The sequence below is a fragment of the Acomys minous genome (genome assembly GCF_964271855.1).
Source record: "Acomys minous genome assembly, chromosome: 16".
NCBI lineage: Eukaryota > Metazoa > Chordata > Mammalia > Rodentia > Muridae > Acomys > Acomys minous.
This window is the reverse complement of record NC_140498.1, coordinates 34,628,147-34,651,959: the sequence shown is the minus strand read 5'-3', so window position 1 is coordinate 34,651,959 and position 23,813 is coordinate 34,628,147. Positions and strand designations below refer to the sequence as shown.

The window sequence follows — 23,813 nt, the reverse complement described above, 5'->3', positions numbered from 1 at the left end:
GGGTAAGCAGCAGACCCTTCTTATTAGAGCATTGCATCTTTCTTTCAGAGACGCTAAACGTGTTGCCCTCCAGGCATTTCTATGGGAACTCAGGGAAAGAACGTGTGCAGTGTCTCAAATGGAGGCTGACTCGGGGTTTTAGTGTGAGTGCTAGGCTTAAGTGAATGAGACACATCTGAGAGATCTCAGTGGTACAGATGTTCTGAGCTGTAGCACACTCGCCTCTGTCCCCTGCCTCTCCCTTTTCTCTTCTGCTCATTGGTGACTAGCGATGATGACTGGTAAGTCATGCAGGCTTGCCCTCAGGGACCCACTTTTACTACCTCTGTTGCTTCCAGTCGCTCGCCCCTCACATTCAGTCATTCACAAACCCTTGATGATTATAACTGGTATCTGTCTCCACATTAGTACTTGATTAGTACTTAATCAAGCCCACTCTGGTCACTCTAGAGCCCTCTTTAACAGTCCTCTTTCATTCCAGTGTCACCCGCTTCCAAGTCACATTCACGGCTGCTAGAGAGGACTTCCTCAGATTCTAACCAGATGCTTGCTTCCCTGATTATACTCTTTCTGTTGCTTGCTATTTTACAAAAAAAGCCACTCCCAGCTTCCTCACAAAAGCAACATAAGACTGCTCCCTACCAGCCCGCAGACTCCTGGCACCTCAGGGATGGCACGTACTCCACACCTAGAATCCTTTGTTCATGACTCAAGAAGAGTCAGAATCATCCTTCCAACTTGACCTCAACCCTTCTTTCCTTGGGGACCTTTCTTTAATTGGGGACTGGCCTCGGAGCCCCTCCTCCACGCTCCTACAACACCCTTGCTTACAAGATCATAGTGTAGTTTTATGTTCCACATTGGTCTTCCCCAACATCCTACAACGGTCTTAAAGGAGGATGGCTTCTTACCTGTCTTTTCATGCCTATCTACTCAAAAAGAACTGGAGATATGGAAGGGTGGAGGGTCAAAGGATAGATAGTGAAAGAGTACCTGGATAGATAAAGGGTTGAATGGACAGCTGGATGAGTTTGGGTTTGACTAAAATGGATCAGTTCAACGGTGGTCTAACTTCTGGCTAAATGCAAGAAGGTCTTCAACAACCCTACAGACACAAGCCTGTGTTTCGTAAAGGTTCACAGCTGAAGCTGAAAAACTATGACTGCACCTCAGCACCTAGTAGGCTTTTGACCTTGATCCATAGGAAAGTTCAGCGGTGCTTCTGTTCAGAGAAGAAAAGGGGACTCATGCATGTGCCCTGTCCTGGCTTGGCCTGGCTCTGCCTCCGGCTGACTTCATCAGTGCTGGCCTCATCCAAGCCCATTCAGCTTGATGTTCATTCAGCCCACAGTTCATTCTAGCTCTATCTGCAACTGGAGATTGCCACCTCCAGTGCCAGAGGCACATCAAAGCAGGTGGCATCAAAGCACCAAGGCCAATAGCCACCATCTGCAACTTTCAGGAGAACAGCTTCTTTATCTCCATTCCATACTTAAGAACTCTGATAGCTGGCCTGCTTGCTTGAGGTTCCACTTTCATCCAAACAAAGTGAATGCTCCTACTAAGAGCTTTTAGAGAAAGGTCTCTGTCTAATGGTTTTACCAAGGGAAAAGGAACTAAGTATAAGCGTGTCCTGGACGTATAACATTAAGCTCCTGATACAGAGAACTGGCATGTGACACAACCAAGCTGCTGTGGAAAGGCCCCAGGGCCACTGGGATCAGAGCCCAGCCATGCCGCCAAGAGTCCTCATTCAGGGATTGAGAAGCAGCCGGCAAAGCACAATTGGCTAAATTTGGTTGTGTTTTTATTTTTTTGTCTAGCCGTAAATACCAGCAAAGAAATGAAAACTATTCCTTTCCTTCCTGGACCCTCAGAGCCTGGCTGGCTTTATTTTTAGCTGCAGCCCTAGTCTAGGGCTTTTAGCACACTAAGCACCCTGCCCACCACTGAAAGAGGCAGTGGGCTGGACTCTAGGGGGTTTGCCTAGACCCGACAAGAGTTGGGTGCCTGAATGTAATTCTTACCAGACTTTGCAGCTTTAAAGACAAGGGTGGTTCCAGACAGACCCACAGAGAGACTCAGTTCTTGCCTGAAGGGCCAAGAGAGGCCTTTTCAGGAAGGGCACTGTGCTCGGTGCAGATCAGTGTCTGGTTAGGGTGGAGGAAGTGGCAACTGTAGATGAAAAGAAGAAGAAAAGGTGAGGAAAGGGAAAGGGCCAGGGCACTTAAATTCTGGGAAGGTTTTTTAGCTCCCTGAAGTCAGCTGACTGTGTCCAAATCCTGCTACAGCACCCCTGAGAGATGCTGTGGCCTCGGTCTGGCCTGGATCCTTGGCTTTGAGTGTATTATGTAAAAAGCGAGGACAATAACAACCCAGGCCCTAAGCTCTACTGTGAGACTCTGCCAGGGCAGCATGAAGCACAGCACTTGGAATGCAGGGCAGCGGGTGGCACCCGCCATCCTTAGCCTCATTGTCACCACGGCCTTCATGTGACGTTCAGCCATGCCACATGCACTAGGCCAGTTCTTCCTGGAACCCAGAGGAGTAGAGTCATTTTGATTTGGAAAACCAAGGGTCAAACAACTCACTAACTTGTACTCAGCTCTACAGTGAGAGCATAATCCAACCAGACCGAAACCCAGCACTGCTTAGCCCCAGTCCTGAACATCACGCCCTCTGTGGGTCCAGGGACTTCTGTGTGTTATCAAGGGACTTGTCACTGACCAGATAGGAACTGCTCTAATCAGGAGACTGGTTTCCTCTGCCTTGCCCCGTTCCCCCCCCCCCCCCGAGTTTCATGATAAGAGTGTGCAAACAGGAGACCAAGAGTGATTTTTTTTTTAATTTAAGCAGAACGCAAACTCATGGATACCGAATGGAGAATGGTGTCTGCCAGAGGCGTTAGAAGGGGGAATTGGGGAGTTGTTTGATAGTGTAAATTGTATGAGATGAAGCCATCCTAGAGATTAGTCATACACCAAGAGAACACAGTCCACTCTACTGTGCCCCATACCTCCCACCTGTGTGCCTAGAAGCCGAGAAGACAGCTAATTTCATATTATGTGAGTTTGCCATTGTTTTTAAGCCATTAGAAGCAAAGATCACAGGTACTGGAGTCAGACCTCTATTCTATTGTAGAGGTAGGCAGCAAGTTGGAGCTCTTCTTGCCCAGCATCCCAACCTTTTTTTTTTTTTTTGTCCCTCCTCACTCTGGTCGGAGGCTTCTTCAGAAGGATCGTAAATGCTTCTCTGTCTTGTGCTTGGCTTTTCTCTGTTTCCACTGACGCTTTTGTCTATAAGATGAACGAAGGAAATAGTAGGTAGGTCTCCCTTGCTGGCATTGTGTTTTCTTGGAGCACGTGCAGGGGGAGGGATCAGGCTTTGATTTCACTTCTGAGAATCTGAGTGCGGATCCTGCTTTTCTCCTCGGCTTGCTTAGCTCTAACACGGGGGTGGCTGGCAATTGCTCCATGCAGCTACTTTTCACCTATGAGTAGGTGTGATGCAGAAGAGCATGGAGCTTAGCTAGCAACAAGGCCCCTTTCTGGGTTGATTGCCTCAAGAAAGCATCCCTCATCAACCCCACAAGGGCTTGGTGTCCCTTGAGAACCTCTGTGGTCCTTTCTGTGAATATTTAGTCTCAGTCCTGCTCAGAAGAAACGTGGGCTGTTTTTTGTGTTCATTAGTTTTGAGCCACTGTGACCACAATACCTGATCTAGACAAGGAAGAAAAGATATATATTTTTTTTAATTTGGCTCGGTCTTTCAGGGAGTTTCAGTCCATCGTAGCAGGAGAGGCTGGGATGAGAAGCTTGCTTGGTGGTGGAAGGAATGTGTGATGAAGGCTGAAGTCTGTTTGTGCAGCGGTAGACCAGAAGGCGGAGAGAATATTGGAATGTTCAAAGGCCCTTTCCTAAGGATATATTTCTACCATCCAGACCTCACCCTCTTAAAGGTTCCACAGAATCTCCAAATAGCCCCGACACCTGGAGAACCAAGCATGAGCCTAGGCAGGATGTTGCAGATCCAGACCATAACAGCTCTGTTGCTAATTGCCCAGTGTGGTCTATCTCTACAGGAGTGTGTGTTCCTGTGACTCATACTTTGTGGCCAGAGTTTGGCCTCATGTTTAGAGCCAGATTCTATATTAGCTGCAGGGAGGAAAACCCACCACACTATCATGTCCCATAAATATGTCTTAATTGCTTTTAGCTTAGAGGAAGATAAACTTTTAGGTTGAAATGAATGCTTCCTAATAGATGCATAGCATATTTATTTTTATACTTGCACAGATATAAAATGTAAAAATTTTCTTATGGACAAAGCAGCCCAGAAAAAGCCAAAGGGCCAAGGACTTGTGAATGTCACAATGCATCCCTGCTGTGCTCCCAAGAGCCCCCATGGCAGAGATTGGTTTTGGGTCTTTCAACCCATAATGATCTGACTTGCCCTCTTTTCTGTTCCTATGGCAACTGCCATCTGCTCCCATCCTCACCATTATTTAAGACTTGGAACATTTTCTCTGATATTTAATTTATGCTGTGAAAAGCTCAAAAGTGTTGTCTTGGAGTCCACGGGAAAGAAGGTTGTCACCAGTGAGTGATGTCTGTCTGAGACTGTGACCAAGAGGGGGAAGGCACAGCCAATGGGCTTAGGTATGACTGATGTGGGTTTCTATTTCCAGCCTGACTACGAACTCTGCTCTGATGGCATATATGCCTTCTATGTGTTGAGTGAAGCATGCTGAAAGATCTAGAACGTCTCTGAATACCTGGTGATGGGCTGACTGGACAAAGCAATGTTTGTGTGTATACTCTGTACACTCAATACCTCTTTGACATCTTTCCATTCATCTTTTCTTCACCAGACGTCTGAACAAGAACAAGCTCCAGGTCCTTCCAGAATTACTTTTCCAGAGCAATCCGAAGCTCACCAGACTGTGAGTAGCATTCATTTGTATTCTCTACCTTGTATCTTGCCTGGCTTTGGTCTCACGGACATCGTCGTTGGTGCTGTGTATGCCATACAGAGCTTGGGAGCAAAGTCGGCCTTCTTGCTCCTTCTGTCAGAGCTGGATGGCTTTATTGACCAGTGAAGACTAGCAATGTATGGAGATGGGTTTTTTACCCTTGAAACGAGGGAGGTGACTCTTCCATTGGGTCTGAAGTTTCTACATGGAAGTACCCCAAGAGGGATTGGAGTGACCTTATTGATTGGCAGCTGCCTATGTGTATGTTCTTAGCACCAGTCTGGACTAAGCTCACTCACTGCCTTGTTGGCTGGAACAGTCTCTGCCCGTTGCTTACTTCTTGCCAGTGACAGTCCGGGGACTCTGGGCACTCTGGGTCTCTGGGTCTCCGAGTCTCTGGATCTCTGGGTCTCTGGGTCTCAGGTCTGATAGAGACATGAAGAAAATTTGATTTTCACATTATTTTTCAGAAAGGTTTGGGTGGCCATACTTCTGGGCATGTATTCACTGTGTCAGCCTAAAAGCTTGGGAGGTAGAGGTTCAGGCTGATAAATACTGTGACGTGTAGAATCTAGCCTCTCTAAGTGCTAGATACTGACAGTGAATTTGAAATCCTTCTGTCAGTGGATGATGGGCAAACTGTGCTGCCCAAGGGTGCTCTGAGTGCCACAGCAGTTTATGACAAGCAGGGCATTCATAGTCTGATGGAGAAGGCACTAACATTACTGCAGAGGCTCCCATATTATGGTCACCAATCTCCTTCCCCATGGCTGGGTTTAATGCCTACTTATGCAATCAAACAGTGCATGCAGACTGGAATAGACTGGAAAATAGGAAACACATGTCACTGTGTGCACTTAAGCCCGGAATCAGGATACATATTTATGTGTGTGCCTGTGTATAAACACACACACACACACACACACACACACACACACACACACACACACACACACACCATGCACATAAATGTATTTTCAAAGGTCAGAAGAATGGGCCTGGGCTGTGTAGTGTTCAGTAGAGCAGTGGTCCTGTTTGCTTTCTGCAGGGCACACCTGCGTATCATCATGCTCTCTTCCTGCACTCCTTGCCCCCTCCCTTTTTTTTTTTTTTGTTCTCTTGTTTGCTTAGTTAGATGACCTTGCTAAAAGTAAGAAAAGAAATGACCTTTCTTGGAGGAAATATGCGGCCTGGTTGCCTAACACTACTCCACAAGCAGTGGATTCTGTAAAAATCCCTCTTCCCTCTACACTCATCACTGGGTATCCTTGGAGCCTCAATCCCGAGACTCTGATGGACACCCAAATCCTGAGCTGCCTGAGCTGTCTTATATAAAACTGGGAAGATATTTGTATCTAAAGGACTATGCACACCTCCCCCTGTGCTTCACGTCATTTCTTAGACGTGTCATTCTTAATAGAATAAAGATGCTATATACACAGTTATATTTCATATGTTAGAAATGCTGACCAGAAAGGTTTGTGCATACTCAGTGCACATAGCTTTTTCTTTAGAATTTCTGATCTGGATGGTTTGCCCCACAGGGGAGAAACAAGCAGGCGCTCACCCAATGCTCCCTGAGAAGCCAACACCCCCCCTCGCCACGCTTTATTGCCCCTTATCATCCTATGTTTGCCAAGTACTACAGACATGTGCTTTTCACCTGGAACCTCGGCATCAGTTTCTGGGTGGAAGAAGGCTCTGGGGGCTACAGCTGTCGATGGCTCTGAGGGAGTGGGACTGGGGTCTGACAACTTCATTGTTTTACGTGTCAGTTGGTCTGCCTTGAACTCCCAGATGTCTCCCTAAAACCACCAGGCAATGCCAATCTTGTGCCAAGAGTCCTGAGCCAGACAGAGAGGCTTCAGGTGTTGTTAACCAGTGTCCGGGATGCTGGCCATGGAGCCCAGGGGCTGGAAAGCGCTGGGTTGTGTCCTAATTGGCCGTTTGTAACAGAGTTTGGAAAGTCCCTTTCCTTTCTGTGCCTAACCGTCTTCATCAGTAAACAGGGCTGCCTCTCCTCCGAGCCTCTAGGGGCAACTGTGAAGACCCAGTGTAACTGCGTGCTTTCTAGGGTTGAGAGTGTGGAACCCACTCAGTGGGAGTGGAAGAGCCAGACTAACTATAGTTGCCTCTGTAGTTTTTGTCTTTACAACCTTGGATTCAGGAGCAGGGGGAGATTTGAAGTTGCAGTGAGCTTTGAGATAAATTATACTAAGCGTTTGCCTCAATCCAGAGGGCTGCAGCTGCAAAGGCAGGAATAATGCTCAACTCTCTTGGTGATCATCCTTCTGCAAGTCTTTGGCCCGCACAAAGGTTGGCACAGATAGGTACTCAGGCCATGATGCTATCTGAGTAGGTGGATACATGGATCATATGGGTCCAAGGATTCAAACAGAGAAGTTGGACTCCTTTATTCACTGTTCGTTTGGTCATTCTTTATTCATTCATCCATCCATTCATTCGTTTATTCATTCAGTATGCTTTTTCTGGTTGCCTATAATAACCTAGCCTTTTGCTCTGAAGATAGAGCAGAATATGTGAAGGATATTTAGTCCAATCCTGACACATTCTGACTGCCTGCCAAAGGCAGAGAGCTAAATATATAAATATATTTTAAATCAAAGCAACTGTATTAACCCAGGTTGGAGCGATAATCAGCCATTGGTTTTTCTCTTCAGGCTTGATCTTTGATTTTTTTTTTTCTTAATGGCTCCATTATGTCTTTGTCTTATTATGTCAGCCACTCCAGGGTCTTTTTGGAAGTAAGCAGGGTACAAATTAGAAAATCAATAAATGTGCAATCATGGGTGTGTATACATATGCCATCGGTTCTGCTAGAAAAGAGCTCCCGCCTCTCAGTAGGCACAGCAATCCAGTTCCCTGGGGAGGCCAACTCAAGTGTGGCCCCTGCAGGCGACTGGACGGTAGCAGGCCATGTGAGACAGCAGCACTGTGGACATTGCTCTTATTGTTGTTTATGGAGACACATGTCTTCACATCCAGTGTTTATCCAGAGGATAGTTTTATAAATTATTTGGGAATTTCGTGCATGCCACTAATGTATTTGATCATCTCCAATCCCAAATCTTCCTCTTAACTCCTCTCAGAAACACCCTGTTCTCCCAATTTCAAGTCTTTTGGGGGGCGGGGCAGATTCACCTTTCTTGTCCCTGTGACTACCTGACAAGACACAACTTTGAGGAAGAAATGTTTATTTTAACTTACAGTTTAAAGGAATGCATTCCATTGTGGTGGGGAAGGTGTGGAGACAGGTGCAAGAAGCTGCTGGCCCCATTGCATCTACAGTGCAGAAATTACACAGCAGACAGGAAAGAGGGTTGTGCTATAAAAACCTGACTGCCCCGCCCCTTGTGACTCACTTCCTCTAGAGAAGCCCCGCCTCCTAAGGGTTCCATGGTCTTCTGAAACAGCATCACCAGTGCAGAAGAAGTGTTTAAAAATCTGTGCCTGTGGAGGACATTTCCCATTCAAACCACAGCATGTATCTCGTGGAAGGGCAGTGTGGGGGGGGGGTGTGTGGAAGAAGACATATTTGAAGGGGAGATGGGAAAGAGAAGCCATTGCCATGGAGAGCCTAGGCTGCTAATGATGCTTCCGGTTAATGAGGGCCAGAAATGAGACCTGAGTCAACTGAACCCAAAGATGAAAACTATCCGTTCCTATAACCAAGAGGAGTCTAGCGGTAGCAAAGACTTTGGGAACAACTGGAAGCAGCAGGGCCTTTGAGACATGTTGCATCCCTTGGAACAGTGGGCACAACTGTGAGTCCAAGCAGAAACCTTTAGATGTGCTAATATGTCAACCCCAGGGAACTCTTAACAGTCTGATGGAAAAAAACTGAGGGGAGCTTGGCTCCTCAGTTTGCCTACAGGGCTTATCTAAGCGGAAGATCACTGCTAACAGGACAGTGTCCTCTGATCAACCAGGCATGGTCACATGCTCATCCCACTTGTTTGGACAGTAGGTTCCCCACAGAAAGTGTTTGTCTGAGAAGACACAGTCAGGAGTGCCAGTCATCAACAATCGAGGCCAGAAAGTTTATTGCGCATCTATGCCACGCTTCAGACCATTGCAGTAAAACATTAAGTTAATAGCACCAGCAAGCACTGAGCGCCAGGTGCTGTTCTGAGCACTTTGACTGTGAGCTCCTTTGGTTGTCCTGACAGCTCCGCAGGGTAGGTGCTCGGTTCTGTGAGAGTGAAGCAGAGACTCAAAGCAGTTGCTGAGCTTGCCTGACTTTCTTCTGGATAAATTTGGATCCAGAGACTGCTTTCCTCCATTTTAGTGAATGTGTTCCTAAGTCCTTCAGTCACTCTCCCCATTTCTTGGGAGAGTAGAGCTCAGAGAGGTCAAGTTACTTCTCCGTAAGCCTCACTGATCTGAGCCGTAGCCTGCCTGAGTGCTGGGCTTCCGTGTTCAGATGGAGTTTTCACACCAGACTTAATGACAAAGCAGCATCAGATCTGCTTCTAAACCCTGGAAAGTGGAAGTGCGCTAGCTTTCCATCCCTGTAGCAGCCGACTGACATCATCAATTTAAAAGGAAAAAGGTCTGTAGCTCAAGTTTTGGGGGTTTTAATCCATCACAGACCAGCCTCATTCTTTTGAACCTGTGGCAGCTCAGATAGCCATATGTGGATGGAGCACACGGAAGAGCACTTCATAGTGAGGAGCCAATGAGAAAGAGGAAGGACAGTGGAATGGGGTCTCTGCTGGATAGTTTTATGTCAACTTAACACAAGCTAGTTACTTGAAAGGAGGGAACCTCAATTGAGAAAACACCTCCCAAGATCAATTAGTAATTGATCTAATTGGGGGAGGGCCCAGCCCATTGTGGGCGGTGCCATCCCTAGGCTGGTGGCCCTGGGCTCTATAAGAAACCAGGCTGAGCAAGCCATGAGGAGAAAAGAGTAAGCAGTACCTCTCCATGGCCTCTGCCTCACCTCCTGCTTCCAGGTTCTTCCATTCCTTCTAAAAAAATTTAGGGCAGTACTACTTGCTTAGTATTTGATAGCCGAAGAGCCCAGCCTATCACCTGTGTAAAAGCAAAATCCGGAAGTGCACGCAGGGATGAGAAATCAATAGCACCCAGGTTGTAAAACAAGCTCTGTGTCATCCTATCTGTCCTCTGCATAACAGAACCATGACTGGGGAGGCAAATTTACGTGCCTAGGGACACATAGCTTATGAGCAGCAGAGGCCACGGGAGTTGGATCTTCGCAATCCAAGTGTATTGCTTATGCAGCCCTCTTCTGTGCTGGAGCCTCGGCTGTAACACAGGTGCTGAAGTGTTCACACCACGGACCCTGAAGCACAGCCCATGCCCTGCTCCATTTGCTAGCTGACAGTTAGCTGTGGCCTTTCACTGGGCACTTTCCGTGTGCTGTAATCATGCTATGTGCTGTCCATCTGTCCCCACAACACCCCAGTGACACTGGCTTATTACTATCCACCTTTCTGATGATGATCTGAGACCAAGAGGGGGAAGCAACTGTTGTCAAGATTCAGAACAGGCAGCTCATAGCTCTTCCTCCTTGTCACCTCCCAGCCTCAGCTCTCTAGGAATCCCACAAAAAAGCGGAAGCCCAGTTCCCACGCATGATCCTTCTGCTAGGATGCAAAGAGTTCAGATTCACTTAGCACCCAAGTCCACTGTGTGGACTGCAATAGTGGGATCCCCGGGCCAGGCCCTGTAATTGAGAGTAGACTTCGGGGAGAGAAGCCGCATGACTACACACCCCAATCAGAGGGGACTGGATCTGAGAGCAGATAGGGGACAGTGACCAGCAAAGGCCTGGAAGAAACACTTGGACATGTGACAGGTTCACTGTCTTCCTGAGACATCACTGAGGTGATCTTTCAGTTCCCATAGTGGCCAGGCTGGCCATTGTGGAGCGGTGGGAGAATGGAAGGGCTTTAGCAGAGCCCCAGGTCTGCCCCAAGACCCTGTCCTAGTCAGGGCATCTACTGCTATGATGAAACACCATGACCAAAAACAAGTAGGTTAAATGTTCTTTCTAAATCTCAGCTTTAAGAGGTAGATAGGCTGTAATCCCAGCACTCAGGAGGCAGAGGGAGTCACATGTTTGTGAGTTTCACAGCCTGGTCTACAGAACGAGTTCTAGAACAACCAGGGCTACACAGAGAAGCTCTGTCTCAAAAAACCAAAGGGGAGGGGAAGACATAGATAACACCAGTGACACATTTTAGAGAGGAAAAAACCCCAAAAACAGAATCCTAAAGATTTGAACAGCTTCTCATGTCATGGTGCCAGGAGCTAGTATATCCAGAATTCAAAACCCAAGCTTCCTTGATTTCGGGGTTCAGATTCCTAACCAGACTGTCTGGACTGTGGTTCAGAGAGGTTAGTCAGGGAAGTGCTAGCTGCCTGGGGGTGGCTTGGTGACTGCTAACACCTGAACCATTCAGAGGCCCCCACCTGAACCCTGCCATGCTGACTGACTGGAGCCTTGCTCCGCAGCAATACCAGCTGCAGCTCAGGGCACCGCATGCGACGGCCTCGCTCTTCCAATTTCTCATTCAACTTTAAAACATAGCGACATGCAGTATGCGTCTCTATAAAACGCCACAGTGATGGGAAACAGTGCTGTAAAAAGTGAAAACCCAGTGGAGAAAACAAAAGCCACGCTAGCCAGCTTTCCAACAGGGCTTCTGTCTGATGTGGTAAAATGACAGTACAATGGTGGGAAGCCAAGCCATCGGGACAGTGGTGGGGGCGGGGAGGATGCAGGCATCGGCGTCTGTCTGGAGCCATGAATGCAGAGCCCTGGGTGGTCCTCCAATGCTATGTTGCCACTCTGGGATTCGGTGTCATGTCTAGAGAGGACTGGGTGGAGGTACAGTCTTCTGCATGACCTATGGGCTATGGAGGTGGGAGTTGAAAAGCATAAGGTTGTGATGTCCAAGGGCATAGGCAGGCAGACCTCAGGGACCACAGACACAAAGGCTCCATAGCTGTTTCCTTCCTTGTCTTGGCCACCACGTTCCATGCTATAGGAAAGGGTCTTCTCTCTGGTTTGTGAAATGTCTGGACACATGATGACATGTTTCCCTTCGGTCTCTGTGTGGATAAGTCATGAATGACAGTGGATAGTATGTCACTCCTAAGGTTTTTATTTTGGAAGCATTGACCCCCACCTCTTCCACCCCATCTTCATCTCTGTCTCTTTCTTCTTCTTCTTCTTCTTCTTCTTCTTCTTCTTCTTCTTCTTCTTCTTCTTCTTTTCTTCTTCTTCTTCTTCTTTTCTTTTCTTCTTCTTCTTCTTCTTCTTCTTCTTCTTCTTCTTCTTCTCTCTCCCTCTCTCTCTCTCCCTCCCCCCCCCCTCTCTCTCTCTCTCTCTCTCTCTCTCTCTCTCTCTCTCTCTCTCTGTACTACATTAAGCCAGAACCAAGTATAATAGCCATTGAAAATGGAATGACCACTTTCCCGTCAAAGATTTGCCCAGCTGAGCCTAGAAACCTTTGGCCTTCACCAGAGTTGGTTAGAAGGCTAATGTTTGATTGTCCTATAAATTTCTAGGCCGCATGATATTAGAACCAGGAGTGAACATTGTTGAGACCAAGTGGGTCTCAACATTCCTAATGCTGCGACCCTTTAATACAGTTCCTTATGTGGTGACCCCAGCCATAAAACTATTTTCGTTGCTACTTCATAACTGCAACTTTTTTTTTTACTACTATGAATCGTGTAAATGTCTGATCTGCAACCCCTGTGAAATGGTTGTTTGATCCCCTTCCAAAGGGCACATGACCCACAAGGTGAGAACTGCTGGTCTAGACTAATGCTCCTTGAACTTGACTGGGCATCTAAAAGCCTGGAGACTTTGTTAAAGTTGGACTCTGGCCCCATAGGTCTGAAATAGCACCTGTGAATCTACATTTCAAACAGTGTGCCAGGTGATGGCTGCTGGCTCAGAATCGTGTCTTCTGCATAGCAAGGGGAGGGCGCAGTTCTTAGCAAACACAACAGACAACCGAGGGAGTGACACCTAGCTACCCAGGATAGCTCACTCGATAGATCTGGAATGGACTTGGGGATTTGACTTTGTAAATAGGCACGCTAGGTGATGATGGATGTGTCACCCGTGGGCATACCTACGGAAACACTCATCAAGGATAACGAACCAGCCAGCTGTTGAGTGTCTCCTTTTTTGCTGCACACTCTATGCACATTCCAATGCCTCGTAAGGAAGGATCCTGCGATGGCCATGTTGTTGTGCCCATTACACAGAAGTTGAAACTGAAGGCCTAATATCTAATCACAAGGAGTAATCCCAGGCTATGCTAACTCACAATTCTTGGCTTTATTTCTCCACCCTATCATGTACCTCCCACATTGAGACATACTTTAAAGGGTTTGGTGACTGAGAAAGACAGAGAAGAATCACATATTGGTGAAATGTTTATGACTCAGTACTTTGCACTCGCACATTCACTTATGTAAGCATATGTGAACACATGCTCGTATCAGAGATTTTCGGCATTAAGATTTGAAATATTAAAAGAGAAAAATATAGAGTCTTAGTGCTAGCAAGCAGGCCTTTCTAGACACCCTGCAGTTTATGAGAGGTAGGAGTTGGGTTTTACATTTTTAATCCCTTTAGCCCTTTGGGCAAGCAGAAGAGCTCTCTAAAATGATCAGGCAAGAGAACATTCTGGCAACTTGGAAATTGTTTTGACTTTTTTTTTTCTAAGAGGCAAAGAAAAGCGAGCTGTGAGTTTACAGTGCTTGGAATTGCAGAATATGCTTGTAATTTTTACAGTTCTGCACAGACTTCTTTGCCACATCTGGTTGATATTACTGGCGGGGATATATGGGGGAATAAACCATGGGTTGGAATGTGAAACATCCCACAAAATGAGTTTCTTATAGGTTGCTGCATAAAACATTTCGAGTCTCCTTTGCCTTGGAAGGGTGGCTTAAGTGATTTCGTGGGTTTAGTATTTTCTTTGGTTGGAAGGTAAGGGGTTTTGTTCGTTTACTTGGTGGGGGTTCCAAGATGGTTTTCTGGGGGATGTGCTTGCCACTCTCAAGTCATGCTATGGGCTCCAGTGAAAGAAACAATCCTATAGGGAGCCAAAGTTAAGCCTTTGTCAAACAGCGCAGGACAGAGGTGGTCCCTTTGATAGTGAACCCTTGGGAGCCACTAAACCACTGCAGAAGAAGGAAAACTGTAGAGCAAGGTGTAGCCTGCATGGGGGTCTTCAAAAGAGCTCCTGCATCTTAGCTGCTGATGCGGAACAGCTGATGGCAAGACAACTCGCTTCCTGGCTCACACAGGGGAAAGCCTTTGCAACCTAATGCGTTCTCTTTGCTGTATATGTAAACAAATGAATTGGGGGGGGAGGGTAATAGAACAGATACCAAGCTGTACTCAGGGTTTTCAGTTCCTTGTGACATTTCTTCCCAGTTCCCAGGAGCAAGACTCTGTGACCAGGGACAACTAGAATGTTCTGTGTGTGTGTGTGTGTGTGTGTGTGTGTGTGTGTGTGTGTGTGTGTGTGTGTGTGTTTTGCTCCCCTGTGCTGGTAGGGTGCTGAGCTTAGAACTCAGGGCTGTCTAATCAGCCCAGAGGGTGTGAGTTTGGGCTTCTTGCCACCTGGCTCCATCTCAGACTTCCTTGGCTGAGACCCACCTTCAGAGTTGGAACCCTGACAGCGGAGCTCTTGCCGCACAATACCAGGGCTGCTCGGCACCCTGTGGCATGTGGTGGAGTTGGCCAACTCGGGCAGGGATTTGTGGCCATTCCCAAGAATGTGCAGATAACGAGTGTAGTATTTGTTACAAATGGGAACCCAGAGCCAACTTTCACACACGTCACGACATCCTCATGTTCCACAGGAGGTAGGTACTGTCTAGGGAATTGAGCATTGGGGGCGCTACTGCCTTCTACATAGAAAAAAATAGCCTTTCCAGGTGGGCTGACCCCAAACACACATCCTAGCATCAGCTGAACGATGAAGATCTGTCCATATCCAGTAATATAGAAACAGTGTTCTCAAACTACATTCATCACCAATGCAAACACTTCTAAAGAGCCTAATCATCTCTCGTTTTCAACCAGTGTTTGGGGATCTCCTTCAGGAACAAATAGGATTCTAATTTGATGTGCTAGATTCTAGCATAATTTCAAACTATAAACACACACACACACACACACACACACACACACACACACACCACTGTAATTTACCTCTCTCCTGTCTTTTCTAAGCGCTCATGGTCCTAAGTTTGAACGTTAAAATTCGTTTATAAGGTTTACAGTTCATTTACAAGTCTTGGAGATTGAAGCCTGGAGCGAACGTGTTGACATAATATTAACAACAGCAAAACTAGGATAACACAGCACTGTCCAAACCAAACAGAAATGGAGACATTTAAGTAAATTTTGCATTCCTTGCCTGGGTTCGATGCACAGGGCCTGCAGTTCTGATTCGTGGTTTAGAATAATATTTTAGTGTTGAATTCACGGAGTGTTGGTCTTCCCATTATTGCTATGTAAGTCTTCCTCGCCTTATGCATGGTGATGACGTCTGCTTGGAAGCCTGGCTCCCCCTTGATTGGCACTACCTGTGTGTAGCCAAGAGCTCTCTCCCTAGGTGGGGAGGTGGGATATCCTGCCAGGGAACCAATGTTTTGGCCTCTACTGATGGTGTGCCTAGAGCTCTGGACTGCAATGTTTACGTGACAAGCCAGCTTTTGATTGACATAGACGTGAAACCCTGCTAGTATTCCCCTGAACAGGGGAAAGCCGCAGCTTTCAGAAGATTATGTAGCTACTGTGAGAAAAATCTGATTTCTAGGAAGTGACCTAGAACTGGTCCCCCTCATCTCAGTTAAGGGCAGTAGTAGAGAGGACACACTGTGGACCAAAGTGTCTGGAGAAATCTCACTTTAGTAAGTATTTAAAACTGAGGACCTGTGTTATTGATATGGAAACACTGGACCATAAGTTTTATTTTTTTTAATTATGCAGTAATCATGCTATTGTTTTCTATGCTGCCTACTCTTTTTAAAAAATGCATGGTCGGGGCCTGAAAAGGGGCTCAGTGGTTAGGCACACCAGTTGCTCTTCAAGAGGTCCTGGGTTCCATTCCCAGCATCCACAGAGCAGCTTATAACCATCTATATACGTCCAGTTCCAGGGGATCCAACACCCTCTTTTGGCTTTTGCAGGCCCCTGCATACACATGGCACACATACATACATGCAGGCAAAACATTCATATGCGATTAAATGAAAGAAAATCAATCAGTAAAATTTAATGCCTGCAAGACATGTATACATATCATACAGCACCATGTATTCACATATAATACATCATGCCATCCATAGTCATACACATGTCATATCTCATGACACATATTGCCATACCTCACCATATACATGATCATACTACATCACACACATAGCAAACTTTACTACACACCATACCACACACACACCCCTCATCACAATGTGCTCACATACATGTTACACCATACTCATACATTATCCCACACACATGCGCATATCATGCCATGCCCATTCATGGAGAATAAAAACATACTATATACCTCTATACATGCTGGAGCTCACACTATACATCTCAGACCGCACTATACCCATATGTATGTTATACCATGTCATGCACAGGCATGTATCATATTACACTAGGTACAGGCAGAAAATAAAAAAACCAAAGAACCCTTGTCTCTGTTGGAGAACTGCAGACGGATAAATGACATTCCCTTCTAGGCTCTGAACCAAAATATAGATGTAGTTTCACTTCAGTGAGGGCCCTGGTGAGGCAGCTCCAATTACTGAGCAATGCTGTGCTGGGTGCTGAAATACTGGGGTTGTGAAGGCAGCAACCAGGGGGCGAAGGAGCCTTCTTTGACTCGTTGGCTTATAAGTGATGTTTGTGGTGCATAGATGTTGCAGTGGTGGGTCTGTGTCAGAGAGAGTGAGTTGTTCCTGCAAATGTTTTCTCGTCTCTAGAGAGAGCCTCGCTTTTTTTTCCTTGCAGTGATCTGCATGAGTCAGGCTTCTTCTATCTAAGATCTTCATGGACTTCCATTCTATTTTAGAAGTCAGGAAAAAGCATTGTCAGCCACCAGGTCCTTAGGGCTCAAACACTGAACAAAATTATCTTAGGAAATAGTCATTACGGCATTCGTTGCTGATGGTGCTCCCTGCAGACCCTCTTCCCTTTGCAAGGCACTTCCTTTATTGCAATGAGAGTGAGGGATGGGAGATCATTAGGTCTAATGAGACCGGAAAGTAGCAGACAGAGACAGGGCTTCCCTGGGAGCACGTGACTCCTTTCCCCAAGTGGACAGGCACTGGCATGGAGGGTAGGGTCAGAGACACTGTCAGCTCTGCCTTCACCCTGTATTCCCGATTTGTGGACCGCCTTTCTGTCTCACGTCCAGGAGCAGCCTTGCCTTTTCTCCCGAAGACGCTTACAAGGACATCCTCAGCAACCAGCCTGCTTCTTCTCCATTACCAACTCATCCACCCAACAGTGGCCATTATCATTTTAAGTCAAATCAGACCTCCTCATGCCCACAAATTAAACCTTCAAGTGACTTTGACTGGTCCTGTCAACTCCAATACCCTACTATCTAGCTCCTGTCCCTCTTTCTGGTGGCACATCAGGCCACTCTCCACCTCACTCTTGTCTCATGGGCCTTCCTCCTGTTGTTAGGATGTGTCTGATCTCCTGGCAGTCTGTCCTGTCTTCTTCAAATGTACAGATTCCAGATGTCAATAGGGCCCAGTCCTTGAAATTTAGTCCCTGGCTCCAACTTTACTTCCTCAAAAAATCCCTTCTGGTCCCCCCCTGTGTGTGGTGGGTGGTGATCTCCTTCCTTACTGGGCACAGTCTGTAAGCTGACCCTGTTTTGTTTTCTTTATCTCACTCACTGCTACCTGGATTCATCGGCTCATTTGTTTGATAACTTGTTTATTTTCTGTTCTGTCACCTGTAATAACATGTAAGCATCTTGGGAGGAGGGATGCTGTCTGTCTTGTTAACTCTGTATCATCCACCCTGGCATCTAGTACATGGTAGGGATTGGATGAAAATTCTAGAAATGAGATCATGAAGAGAAACCCAGTCTATTCAAAGTTGGTTTTCTCTTCTCATTGTGTGATCAAGGGGGCTTTGTGTTGCTAATCGGATCTCTTTCTTCCTTGCTCTCAATAGCCCCAGATGACTCACTAAGAGCATGCATATATATATATGTGTGTGTTTACTGCATGCTCACAGAACCATGTCTCGCATGCATGCATGCAAGCACACACATCAGGGGAGGATAAAGAAACAGCAGGCAGGATTTCATACTTGGACAGTGGGTCTCCCCTGCAGAGAGAAATAGCCCCTGGTTGGTTCCCTGTCTGGTAGATGTGAGCCAGTGCCCAACACTGAGAGCTGAGGAAAGGAATGCTGTTTTTGATGATTATTTCAAAGGTCTGAGAATCATATTCTCTGATAAAATGAAATGAAAAGGATAAACTGTTGGCTTCATCTCCAGGCCTCATTGATTTTTGACTTCTAATGGGCATTGAAAGGGACAGTCTAGTTATTGCAAGCCTCAGCTCAGTGAAGGCTTAAAAAAAAAAAAGACCAAGGGGGATTCAAACTAAAGGCAGGTAGAAAAAGGAAGAAAAGAAAAGGAGAGAAGGCTAGATCACTAATTTACTGAACACTGCCCTAACCTTTCAAATTGCTTTGCTCATGATCTGGGCTCTAAACCAGAGGTTGTTTGAGAGACATCTGGTGAATGAGTCCAAAGCTGAAACGAACCATATCTTCTGAAACAATTGAACCACAGCTACTCCGGGACATCAAAATATTAATGTTTTCCAAACCATCTCTCTCTCTCTCTGAAACTCTGCAGGGGTGCTGTATAAACAGAGACATTAGCCTATCATTCGTGGCCTTTCTCCCCCATCGCCTCTTCCCTGGTCTGCCCTTTCTCCTTCCAGGGAACCCACCACCATTCAACATCTCCCACACTGCACTGCGTCTTTGGGCTCTTGGGACTCTCTTCCTTGTCACACATCAGTGGCAGGTGCTGCTGCTGTGGATAAGCTGATGCCGTTGCCATCTTTAATTCCATCTCATGAGGAATGGGGAGATGCCTGCCCATTGAGGCTGAGGCCATTAAAAGAATAGTGGGAAACAAAGGAAGAAAATTTGGAGGAAGGCAACGGGAAAGGAAGTGAGGGAGGATGGGAAAGAAGAAGAAAGGATAATAAAACATGAAATGTGAGTGATAAGTAAAGAGATAGACCCTAGCAAAGCAGAGGAAACACAGAGATATTTTCGGGATGGGGGAACGTGTCAAGCTTGGTTTTTGTCTTTTGCGGGATCCTCCCAAGGCAAATGGAAGATCACACTGGTGCTCTTTCTGTGTTAAGCTCCACATGAGCCCTTATCACCTTCCCAGAATGCCAGAACTGAATGCCACCTTCTGTCACTTTAGACCATTGTTCTCATTTTTGCTGTTGGAAAAACTGAGGTATACAGCAGTAGGAGACCCCAAATCTCCGGCTTTCCGATTCCTGGTCCTGAGCTGCAGGCGCAATACCAGTGCACTTTGCCTATCTTAGCTGTGATTTCTTGGTGGGTAATGGGGAAACCGTGGAAGAAGGAAGTCTGGAGGATTGACAGTTGCCTGGTCTGGGCCGACTAGAGTGGCAACTGTCTCTTAAGAAAAGGAATATATATGCAGCCACTAAATCTACCAGTTTCCTGGATCTTGTACTTCTTGGCTACCATACACCTGTGAGGAAAATGTTTGTGAACTTTATTAATCGCCTAATTATGTGAGAATGCAGACGAAATTTGCTGAAGACGCCAAGGATTCATCACTCGTACCTATAAAGGGCTTCTCGGTGGCTCTGTGAAAGCTTGGTGGTAACATCATGAGGAACTCGGGGCAGGGAACTGAAAGGAGAAACCTCTCTGGAGTACCAGGCCCAGAAGACAGTCTGCAAGTTAGGTGTTCTGAAGGATGGAATCGAGGCTGACTCCCCAAAGCGTCTTTCTTCATGTTGGGAGAATGGTGGGACCATCTAAAGACATGGTGGGACCACCCATGGTGGGAAGAGAAAGAGAAGTCTTCTTACGGTGGCGGGGTGGGGGGAGGAGAGAGAGGACACCACTTCTCAGAGCTAGCAGCCATTCCAGATCAGGACACATGGGAAAAGCCAGAATCTCAGGCAATCCATAGCTAATCGAGTCCCCACCAGAAGCATCTCCGTCCTACACTAGGAGCTGGTTGCTTCTCCTATCTCAGGACTCTCTGCATTTAAGAAAGGGTTCCCAGCCCATGACTACTGAGGAACTGACCGGGTTTTCCTGGTGGACAGCTTTTCTGGTGTGCCGTGCTCACCTGCCATATATAACCCACTTACCTGCAGCTAATTAGCCAGGCCTCAGTGTGGAGTCCCAAATTGCTATGTTAATGATGGCAGCCCTCCCTCCCCAAGAAGTGCTGATTTCCCTGCTCAGCATGAGGGACTTCAATAAGATCTCTTTCCAGTGATATAATTTGATTCCTCCGTGGGAAGTTGCTTTGGTCCTGGCTTGCTTAGCACTAAATCTCTCCATAGATACTCCCATTACTTAATCTTTGCAGGCCCTGGACCAGCCCAGGCCTCTTACTTATTTATCTGGGGTCCTGTTTACTTCCCCGTTGTAAATTACTTCTGGCTCCTGGCGGTCTGATTGCCTCAGTGATAGACTAATAGCTGGGAGCTTCTGCACATGCCTTGTGTGATGAGGCAAATAATACACGTAGCTTATGGGAGAGAGAGAGAGACACCCTCCATTTATTTCAGTGGGGGGGGGGATATTACTCAGAGGAAAGGGTCAAATCACGTACCTCGTAGCTGCTAGTGGAAGTCAGTGTAATTGCTGACAGAATTATGTGAAACAAATTGTCCCGCCTGTAAATCAGCCTCTCTGCTTCTCCGAGGCGGAGGGGAGTTTTGTTGGCGTTAACAGGTTTCACCTCTCGCCAGGGTGGGTTTCTAAGACAGTGTGTGTCAATAGGAGGTTGGCTAAAAGGGCGTGTCCTTCACCAGCTCTGAACGCTTACTAAAAGTGAGCAAATACAGTCCACAGGCAGTTCTAGCCCCGTGCCACCTGCGACTGGAAGTCAAGTTTTATTGGAACATGGCCACATCCGTCATTTACATGTTTGCAGTGGCCTCTTTGTGAGACGTGGCACAGCTCTGACAGAGGCTGTATAGTCCCCAAGGCTGCAAATAGTTACCGTCCAACCTTCATGGGGGAAGAGCTGATGGACCTTACTCTACCGGTAAGCCCTTGGTAGCTCTTTGATATCGAGATGGAAGGAGTAATGTGACTCATTCTTCTGGCTTTCACTTTTTCCAGAAGGTTCCATCCTAAGAAAGAACTTGGAAGGGCTCTAGACTAGTTATACCTCCATCCTATACTTTAGTGTCTTTTCATTATGGTGTCTCTCGGCCACCTACCTGGCAGATACCATGGATCTCTTTGACAAAAGAGAAAACGGAGGGAGGCCCTGAAAGGTGAAGGCTTTTGCTCAAGCATTACACATTCAGAGCTGGGATTGATATCTTACTTGTCTAGCCCTGAATTCTATCTCACTTCAGCAGAATCTTCCGCTTCCCTGGGAAAAACAAGAGAACAGGCTCTGGCAGCGGAGGAGAATTGGTCTGTGCAGAGAGGTCTCCTGGCCTCTCTGCAGGAGAGCTGCTGAAAGGAGGCCGGGAGCAGCCAAGTCAGAGGAGACAAGCAAGAGAAGTGAAGGGCGTCTTATTCTATTCAATCCACGCTCACTCCGGGGGTGGAGAGTGGAGCAGGCCCAAAGAGCGTGTTATCATGTTGGCAAACACAACAAGGACTTGTCACGCACCAGAGGCAAACCCAGAGAAAGCCTGGGTGAGGGAGAGCTTATTCGTGGCCTTCGCAGCCTGTGTGGTGTGGTGCGCTGCAGTGGGAATGTGGCCCACGTCACTTCCTTATGAGGTCTGTAGCTGAACCAGAAGGCAGACCCTGGCTCTTGCCTCCTTAGAAACATTTCTCTAGGCTTAGGTGGGAGGGGAACAGAAAGGGTTTTTTTTGCACGTCTGACGTGGATATGAGTAAGCCAGTGGGTCCAAAAGCCCATGGAAGTCACCTCCGGGTCTGCAACAGCTGTACACTCATCAAATGTGCCTGGTGCTTTGTTTTGTTTTGTTTAAGTTTCTGAGATGAGAGCCTGAGAGGACAAGAGAGTGTGGTAAAAATCATAGCAAACAAACAAACAGACAGAACCACCCACAGCCACGTAGCTAACCACCGATAACCTGTTGTCTGGCTTGCAATAAGAGCCAGGCAGGCTCCACTTTGTCCTCTCCTTTCTTGCCAGCAATAAGACTCAAGCCCAGGCTTTTCCATTGGTGCCATCAGTGCTCTCTGTAACGTGCCGAGCTGTGCTGCAGGTGTGATGCTCAGACCCAACCTCAGGCTGTCCTGGAGGCATGGTTGTGGAACTGCAAGGCAGAGGATACCCAAGCCAAAGAAGGCAGAGAAGACCTGTTGGCATCACATCAGACTTGAGGGGAACTCTCTCTCTCTCTCCTCTGCTGAACCTTCCATTGAGGAGTGCTAGGCAAGCCTGGGCTCCTGCTACCTCTGGCTCCCTGTGCAAAGACATAAGCCTGTGAGCAAGCCACGGCACACACTTGCCCTCTCCCCTGCACACACACGCACCTACTCTGTCCATGCTGCTCCACACTCTTGCTGCTGACCACCCTCCCTACGCAGGTTGCCCAGCCTTCCCTCGAGAGACCTAGCCAAGCTGAGCAGCAGTGCTGAATGGATTTTAGAGAACGAAGCTTGTCTGTGCTGGGGTTACTGCAAACCTGAACTGCGGTAATCCCTACAAAGCACTTGGCACGGTGCCTGCCATTCAGCAAACATGAGCTGCGTTTACACAACTCTCAGGGCTCAAAACCTCCCATTCAGAAAAGGGCCACACTGTGGCCACCTCACATGACAGAGATCCCTGCATCCATCTGTCCAGGGAATTCTTCAGTGTGGTCATCAGAACCACATTGGTCACACCTTCTTGGTATTTTTGGCATTATTTCAGCATACTGCCATTCATCTTTGGTGTTACTAAACAAGATGTTTCCTGTGTTTCTGCATTCTTCATCCAAGAGCACAGTGCGAAACCGGGCTGTATAGTGGGCAGATTTTCCACCGAGTAGCCAGTTAATTTACCAGGAGCTGCCTGACTGGATAAAGTGAAGGATTCAGAGAAAAATTGCTCACTTGTGTTTTTCCTGTTTCATCTTTGCCCATTTATTTGTTTTTTTTTCTCTCCACATGTGTGTTACACATGTATTGTGTTTGCATGTTTATATATATATTGATATACATGTGTGCACAGGTGTATGCCTCTAAAAATGTGTGTGTGTGTGTGTGTGTGTGTGTGTGAGAGAGAGAGAGAGAGAGAGAGAGAGAGAGAGAGAGAGAGAGAGAGAGAGAGAGAAGGCCTGAGGTTTATGTCAGGAATTTTACATCCCTCTTTTACCTTATTCTTTAAGACAGTGTCTCTCAGTGAAGCCCAAAGCTCACTGGCACGGCCAGGCTCACTAGCCAGAGTGTTCTGGCAATTCTTCATTTCTTCCTTCTAAGGCTGGCATTTCAGGTGAGCCTCCTTGCTTACCTGGTGTTCTCTCAAGCTCTGGGGATCCAAACTGAAGTCCTCTTGTTTGTGGGGCAAGATTTTGAGCCACTAAGCCAGCCCCTGCCCTAAAGAAAGAGACT

General features: G+C 47.0%; 1 protein-coding gene across 1 annotated transcript in view; it reads left to right on the top strand.

Moving 5' to 3' along the window:
* SLIT3 (slit guidance ligand 3) overlaps positions 1 to 23,813 on the top strand; it is a 584,284-nt gene that overhangs the window by 107,506 nt on the left and 452,965 nt on the right. Inside the window, exon 4 of the mRNA XM_084761243.1 lies at positions 4,871 to 4,942. Within this exon, the coding sequence (XP_084617369.1) occupies positions 4,871 to 4,942 (72 nt within the window). The remainder of the gene's footprint in view (positions 1 to 4,870; positions 4,943 to 23,813) is intronic.